Source organism: Rhipicephalus sanguineus, chromosome 1, assembly GCF_013339695.2.
Source record: "Rhipicephalus sanguineus isolate Rsan-2018 chromosome 1, BIME_Rsan_1.4, whole genome shotgun sequence".
NCBI lineage: Eukaryota > Metazoa > Arthropoda > Arachnida > Ixodida > Ixodidae > Rhipicephalus > Rhipicephalus sanguineus.
The window spans coordinates 144,940,726-144,948,813 of record NC_051176.1 but is presented as its reverse complement, the minus strand read 5'-3'; the positions used below and the strand labels follow the sequence as shown (position 1 = coordinate 144,948,813).

General features: G+C 46.5%; 1 protein-coding gene across 3 annotated transcripts in view; it reads right to left on the bottom strand.

Moving 5' to 3' along the window:
• Window positions 1-2,413: 2,413 nt before the first annotated feature.
• Window positions 2,414-8,088, bottom strand: part of LOC119399549 (nose resistant to fluoxetine protein 6) — a 96,293-nt gene continuing 90,618 nt past the window's right edge. For all 3 annotated transcript variants that reach the window (XM_037666360.2, XM_037666371.2, XM_037666368.2), the window contains exon 15: window positions 2,414-4,713. In XM_037666360.2, the coding sequence (XP_037522288.1) occupies window positions 4,333-4,713 (381 nt within the window). In that variant the 3' untranslated portion in view covers window positions 2,414-4,332. The remainder of the gene's footprint in view (window positions 4,714-8,088) is intronic.

Sequence of the window (8,088 nt, the reverse complement as noted above, 5' to 3'; positions counted from 1 at the left end):
CCGGGAGCGCGAGACGACATCTTGATATATGGTTCCCTGGCGACACTGGGGCGCACCAGACGACACCGAACATACGAACCTCTTAAAGTATGCTTGCGTCTATTACAACCAGGTTCAAGGTTGTAGTATGCACAAACATATGCTTTGTATTCAAGTATTTAGGTTTGTGTGTATATGTGCTTGCGCGTTCACACCTTCCAGACAACTAAAATACGCTTCGTGTGTTCTGAAGTTTTCTGTTCAGATATAATTTCATCTAAGATATTGGAGTATTGAGAATAATGCGGGATTAAACTCCGAATTTCATGAGAATTGGAAATTTACGAGAAATAAACCACGATAAACGCCGTATTTCCGCCAGAAAAATAAACTCCAAAAAACACCCTCCGAATTTCAAGAAAAATACGCCCCGAATACACGGAGCCCTATCCATAACCTAGACGCACGTTGCGGTTGTCGACAGTGTACAAAGCCCCAGATGCAACCGCAAATGTTGAAGTGATGGTTTCTACCGCTATCTGATGCAGGCTGATCTTTGGTTTTTCTTTTCGCATGTTTTCTGTACACCTCTTTCTTTCCACAGCTCAGGTTAACTAGCCATGTACGTACAGTACGGTCCACTGTTAAAGGGAACACTCGAATGAGCATCGCTCATGTTGCTTGCCCTCTAACTTCAAGTGGATATGGAAACTTTGCCCGTGCGCGGCACTATGTCTGTGAAAAGGAGTCAAAGCTATATCAACCGCCAGCAGCCTTATAGAAATCTAAGCCACTGTGCTTTTGCAAGAGAGCGAAATCAGGACACGCCCTCCACGCAAGTGTTCCCTTTAACAGTGGACCCGTCTGTACATCACCCCCGCCTCTCCTATCGCTATGTCCTTTTCTCTCTCATCTTAGTGTGGTCTATGAGCTACTTAGCTGAGAAGGGACGAAAAGTCATTGAACAGGGAATGTCGCTGGAGCCAAGGTTTCGACCAGTGGACTTGCCGTGACGTGGACAAGTCCACTTGCCGAAACGTGTGTGGCTCCAGCGACATTCTCTGTTTAATCACTTTTCATCCCTTCAGCATCCATCTTTCCTTAAACCTCTGTCTTAGTTGCGAAAACACTCAAAACCGCGGAAATGCACGCGTCAAAAGTAGACGCAGTAGTGTTTTCTAATCCAAGTGTACTGTGCGTGCTGTAGCGAAATTAGAAGGTATACAGTCTACCTGTGTAAAAGCACCAAGAGGGTCAGGCACGTAGCCAGGATTTTATTTCGGGGGGGGGGGGGGGGGGGGCAAGGCCTAATTGTTCGAAAGAAAGTCTTTCCATGGCAAAAAGAAAAAAAATGTTGCCCGGGAATATAGAAAGCTGGACGAATTTCGGGGGGGGGGGGGGGGCCGGGCCCCCCGCCCCCCCCCCCTTGCCTACGTGCCTGAAGAGGGTATACTTACGGGTGAGCGTGAATGCCTTGTTGAATTTCGCTTGATAACAAGACGTTACTTCCTCAATGGGCGAGTATACTATACTACTTCCTGCATGGAACAAACAATAAACGCGCGATGTCGTTGCTTAGCAATCGTCAGAAACAGAAGCACGACGTTATAGGAAGCCCATTCCTCATTGTGGCCAAACGCTGGCAGGTATAAATGACCGGTGTCAGTCTGCTGCGCGGTATGCGAGTTATTCTGGTGATAATATAACTTGTAGTTAGAATTTTGTGACATCGCGTCAGTCATAAAATACGCGTGCCTGTTGCGGCAGTCCCGACAGCCACGTGGATGCTCTTTATGGCTGGAGGGAAGGAGTGCTTAAGTCGTTCTGCTGATGCCCGCGAGCTTTCCTTTCATATGAACAAGTGGAATAAATTTGAAGTCATTACAACGCACCCGCACAGCATACTGGACTTCAGGCCTGCAGCCAGGGGGGGGGGGGGGGGCTAGGGGCCCGGGCGCCCCCCGAAATTTTGGTGAAGTATGTGTTTTAAAATAAATAATAAAAATAGGGTTTTTTTCTCAAAAAGTAAAGGTTTTCAGCAAGTAGCCCCCCCCCCCCCCCCCCGAAAAAAATTTCTGGCTACGGGCCTGCTGGGCTTACTTAAGCGAGTTGGTTTTCCAAATATCAAAATCATCGAATTGTCTTTATTGAGTCACGCCCGCCAGGTATCAAACGAGAATGACTTGTATTTATTGCGCGGAACATATGCGCATAGTTTTGTAAGGCTACAACTAGAAGAGTCACGGCGTCCACCGGCTTCGTCGAAACGCGTTGCCGGCCCCAGTTAAGGATGACACCCTATGCATAGCATCGTTGCTGAACTCCCGGCAGAACCGTAGCTCTGCGCGATTGCTACGCGCTGGCGACTTGACTAGCACTCGTAAAGCAATTCGTAGTTGGTCTTCGCAGTTGGCAAGAAAGAAAGAGGCGAATCAACGCTGATGAACAAAACATTTATTCACAGAAAGATCGCCAACATAAAACGAGCATATATCTTTCTACGAGAAAAAGAAAAAAAAATAAGATAAAAAAGAAATACTGCCGTACCATCTTTCGCTAAAGACCTCGAAGCTTGTATCATGCATGGCTAGCATCACGTAATAGAACGCCAAAGTCTTTTTTTTTTTCATCAAGTTTACAGAGACGTGAAATACATAATATACGGTATTAATGAAGCAAAGGAAACATGGGTGTTCTTTAGTATGAATGTGCGGAAAGTGCTTTGATTTTTGAACCCGATAATAACAGCTGTCATATAGGGAAGTATACACTGCTTAGTAAAGCTGTTAACGAGAAATGTTAATGTTTTGGAAGTGCTGTCAAAGTAGCACACATCAGAATAAACATCGGAAATTGTCCATACGCACACTCCACCACTCTTGGAACGCCGTCAGATAAACACACACCGAACTAAATGTAAGAGAACAACGTCAAAGATAAATGATACTAAAAAGGAATTCATCGAATTCGGTAATAACGTTACAGACCCTGTGTTGCAATCAGTGCCAAAGACACTATCACGGAACATCTCACGCAGTGAAGTTCCGTGTCAGATTAAAGCCCAGGCTTATTGACAGTACGCACCGCTTTCGGTTACGTTAGGACGAAAGAGCGACTGGGCAACTTTTGCTCTGAGGGCTAACTACGAAGATTTGACACCTATTCGTGCACTATGGACAAAGCATGTGCAGTCGGTGGCAAGTGCATGCATGCTAAATATTTCTAACAAACAGAATGAGTGATACCACACAAGTGCGCGGTCGTATTTTTCCTGCGAAATTACCCTGTGTTCTAGATAGAAGGGCTTTCAATGACAGTAATCATGTATGAAAAAATACTGAACGGAAGGCTCGCCGAGTAAAAGATGATCACTTTTGAATTCCACCGCATTAGGTTGGAAAAGTTGTTTGACACTGTCGAGAAACCATTCAATATAAGAAGAAAATCCGTTTTACCTCTGCCGAATATGCCCCCACGTATGTAAAAAAAAGAAGTGTAGCAACTACTTAAGCCGTCGATCACAAATATTGCTGCTCACGGTGTAATCACCTAGATCATCCGTGTGACAGGCAAAAAAAAAGGGGGGAGGGCGGAGGGAGGGATGCACTATATGAATTCTGTAAGCTCCTTAAAATGCATGGCACCGGGTTCGCAAAACATTTCTTCCGTAAAAAAAGGTCATTGTCGAATGCTAGCCATCTTCTCGTTTGCGGCCCCTTTCGTCGGTGAAACCCGCCACGACGGTTAGTAACAAGGTCACGGACAGCTTGATGAATACCTAGAATTAGCATACCCGTGCAGCTATGGGGAGAAGCCTCCAGTTTCCTTTCCACTAAAACAATGCCGCCGAGAGAAAGATAAACTTCAGCACGTAAAGAAAAAAAATAATAAAGCAAGGCATAATGCGCGCATCCAATGTCTAGCAAACAAGCCTGCGATACAGGGCATCTTTGTTAAACAAATGCCCTAGAGTAATATGTCACGCTTTCTCGCAGAGAAACGACCGCTAAGCATGTATTTGCATCTGTAAGGCCTGCCATTGCCATAAAGCTTAATTCACGTCTAATCATATTTGCATTCAATTTCACTTCTCTTTCTTGGAGTTAAAGGATGTAAAGCATATCATTGATTTTCTTTTACCCGCCATGAAGCAACCAACCCAATGGCTTAAGCCATTTGAGCATTAAACTGAGCGTAAGGTTAGGTTCTTGCGTCAGCTTCGTGGAGCGTGAAGGCAAAGCGGTACTCGTGTCCCTCATTTGCAGAAAGGCGCGTACAAAGGCACCGATTACCCTATGTGACGTCACAAAGAGGGCGCATAGGCGTGTCTTGCCCCGGCCCACTTCACCCTCATCATAGGTGGCTCGAGTCTCCGGTCTTCCGGAAGCGTCCGTTGGTGGGCCTGCCGCAGTCGGGGGTGGCACTCAGCTCGGCGGCCTGCGCGGAACCGCTGCGCCTCGCGGTGCCGTGGGCCCTGGCCTTGATGAAGGCCAACGGCGTCACGCCGCGAGCAATGTCGGCTACAATGGCCGAGGCCGGTCTGGACGGCTTCCGCACTCCCGGGCCGCTCTCGGTCCCGCCACCGCTGACGGCGCCCGGGCGCCGCGATGGCTTGCGGAAGAGGCGCGTCCGGAGCAGCATCGCTCCTACCCGCGTGAACGGCATCTCGACGATCACGTAGAAGAACGTTGACAGCACCAGCGTGATGAGGAAATGGCCGCAGAAGGCGTACACCTGCGCAAAGCGTGCGGGCCGGAAAATAGAAAGTGGCCGAGAGATGATGCTACAGGGACCACGACAAGTACACGTCTACACACCAAGCCAAGACTCTCGCTTAGCCCGTTCACGTTTTGCCGTTCACTCCTGTCACCAAGAAAATCATGCAGAGGAAGAGTGAGCACTTGCTCACCCAGTTATTTTTGACGCAGCACCCGTCAGCAGAACTAGTGCCCACACAGGGCGTGTTATAGACGATCGAAAGCCAATGCGCGTCTTTTCTACCGGGTAAGGCAACCTCGCAGTATTCGCAGATGTGTAGCGAGCGGCAGGCTTATAGTTGTACGTATTACTGAGTGCTCCTAAAAATAAGCATTCGTAGGACCAAGCACGAATAGCTGCTCCAACGAGAATAATTGGGCCTAGATTGGAAAGAGCCAATTATGTTCACTGGAAACCCACCAAATACTGACTCGCGTTAGACATGCTCCTGATGTTGCCGCGGTACTTGGCACACACAGTTTGAAGCGCAACTTCATAGGTATACATAAGCATAGCATTAACTGAAAGATACTTATAATGAAAAAATTCCAGCGATATTGCGAAATAACTTGCTGCCGGCAAGACGTAGTCCACTGACTGCCTGTAAGGTATATGCGGATATGTGCGGTATAACGTATAGATGCACTGGGACGGTATTCAACTTCTAATACACAGTTTTCGGGCTCTAAACACAAGCTTGACAAATTCAAAGGAAGTATGTTGCCATTTCATTCTCTGGTGTGCACTACATTGGGCATATCGGGTTTAATTGCTCTGGATGGTCGTGAATGGCGATTCCATCTGCTTGCTTGCAGCCTCGTGCAGCGAGTCTTAAAGCGCACGATCGGTTCGTGACTAAGACGATGAAGCTGGGAAAGGAAGAGGAAAAGAAAGATAGCCCGTCAGATCCCATGGACAGAACAGAACCGTGGGAATGTGTATCGAACCACGATACACAGATACAAATGCATTCAAACGCGAGCACGGCCGGGAACACAAGCGTGATGGTTTCGCTTGCGTATATAGCGGCGAGGCGCGGCACTTAAGCGGCGTGAATTCAGCGCCGAATGCGCGGACGCGGTTCGTTGCCGTATTGCATGTGGAGCAGCGAGACGGTTCAGTGCGCTAAAAGGTGTAACATTTTCCTCGAACTGTGGTTCCTGCCGCGCCTTTAACAACTTGCGTCCCTCGACCGAGCGAATTTGCCACTATACCTCCAACCACTGCCGCGAACACGGTAGCAAAGCCAAACTCGACGTGCAAAGTGTACGTGCCTCACGTTTTGTTAGATCTTCCTCAAAACAGACCAGCCTCTGGGAAGGCTTTCTTTATTGCACTATAAAGAGGTACAGGAAAGTTGAGAAAGAACAAAGAAGGGGGAGGCGGATATGGGCTGGTTAACCAGAACAAATCCTCAGGAAGTAAGCGCCACGGGGAAACACAAAGGATGCTTGATTTGCTAAAGCGACAAGCGTGGTACCGACAACGATGAACCGCTGATTACTACACAAGAGTGGTCAGCAGTTACCTGGTCAAATAGCAAACGAAAATACGTATGTCAATTACAGGCATCAGTGCTTAGCACCGGAAAATATAGCGTGTCACTTCTGACATCAACCTTTTGCGTGACTATTTGGTTCCCTGCAACAACAGACATGCGCATAACGCTACTTCGCATGTCGGGAAATATTACTGCAGCACGAACAACTCGAAGCCGAAAAGGCGATATAACATTTGGTTAGCCGCCTGCAATCATTAAAGTGACTGAGGCAGCGGGCTATCTTGAAATATGCCCTGAAGCCGAAAGAAAGTAGTTAAAGCGGAAAAAAGAACATATCTTCCTCTGGTCGGGACGGAAATAGAGAACGCGCATTCAAGGCAAAATCGCGCGGATAGGGCACTCTCTAGAACGTGCAACATAATTCTATCGCTAGAAATGGGTGTGGCCACTCTTAGAGAGCCAGAAATATTACTTTTTTTTTATTAATCTTATTAATCTAAAACACATGAAGAAGGCAAGGTACTTTTTTATAAACGTCTGATGCAGTAATTGTTCATAAGTAGCTGTACGTGTCATTCAAAAAGTTTGATTAAAAATAGTACGTTCGACTTTGAGTACATTTGGTAGGTGGCTAATCTGCAGCCTTCTGGAGTATCCTCGATCACCACTGCCTCGAAGCTAGCAGGAAATGTGGCATCAACCCTCAGACACTAAGATGACGGATTGTCTTTCAGATCACTTGGCGTGCAAGTCTTCGAACAACTATAATTAATTTGTGTGAAATCAGAAAGAAAACGCTCATGCATGCGTGGACTCCGGGAATTACAACGCATTGCAGGCGAGCTTGTGAAGCCCAGATTTGAAGCTACACGTCAGCTTACTGATGCCGAAGGGTCATGCATCAACTGAAGTGCAACATATTGCGAGCTTTCTAAAGGTTTATTTTTTTCTGGCGCGAGCACCTAGCGACTTTATGTTTCTCAAGGAACACCGGAATTCGCCCTCAGCTAACCGGAAGTTGAGCGTTAGCTACAATGTTATGAAACACCAATGAAGAATAAAAGCTCATATAAAAAGGAGGTAATGGCTCAAGTGAAGCGTCGTATAGGATATATATCATATCGGAGCATCAGTTTAGTAACGATAAGGGTCGATTAACTGTCAGGATACTTAACGAAAATTAATTGAAATGAGTTCATTAAAAAAGCGCACGGTTTTCTTGTGGGTGCGTGCCATCAAGATGGCACATATCAGCTACAGAACAGTCTTATTTCATTCATCATTTGAATCTTTGAGGTGGACGACGATGAACAAGCCGGTCTCAGTGGATTGTGTGTTAGGGGCGAGCGCCATTAAACACTCTTAAATGAACGATTGAAGTCGCCTAAAGCTGTTTTCTTCTACTGATTGCATTAGGAAGAAATATGTCTATCCAGACATTGTTTAGAAGTGGACATAACATAAATTAGGCCACATCGTAAGAGTGGCGGTGTTTTTGGTATTGCGAAAATGTAATTGATCAATGCGCGTCAACGTATTTTTCTTTCGCTCTAAAGTGCCCCTGTAAGATTGTCGCTAAGCTGTCTATTTAGCTCTCTACGGCGTGTATTTGAACGCAGCCTCAGTCGACATACGAGACTTCAGCACCTGCTAGCAGAGCAAATGTATGATGACAAAGTGAAGTCCGAAATAATTCAGGCACCATTCAGAAACTCTCCAGTATGCTTCATCCATCAGCACCACAAATGTCGCTTGAGGATGGAGCTTGCGGGGAGCGTTTGCAATAAGTGTGCAGATAAAAATTGAAAGACAGTACTCTTTAGAGCGATCGAGCTCATGCTGAGCGTTTT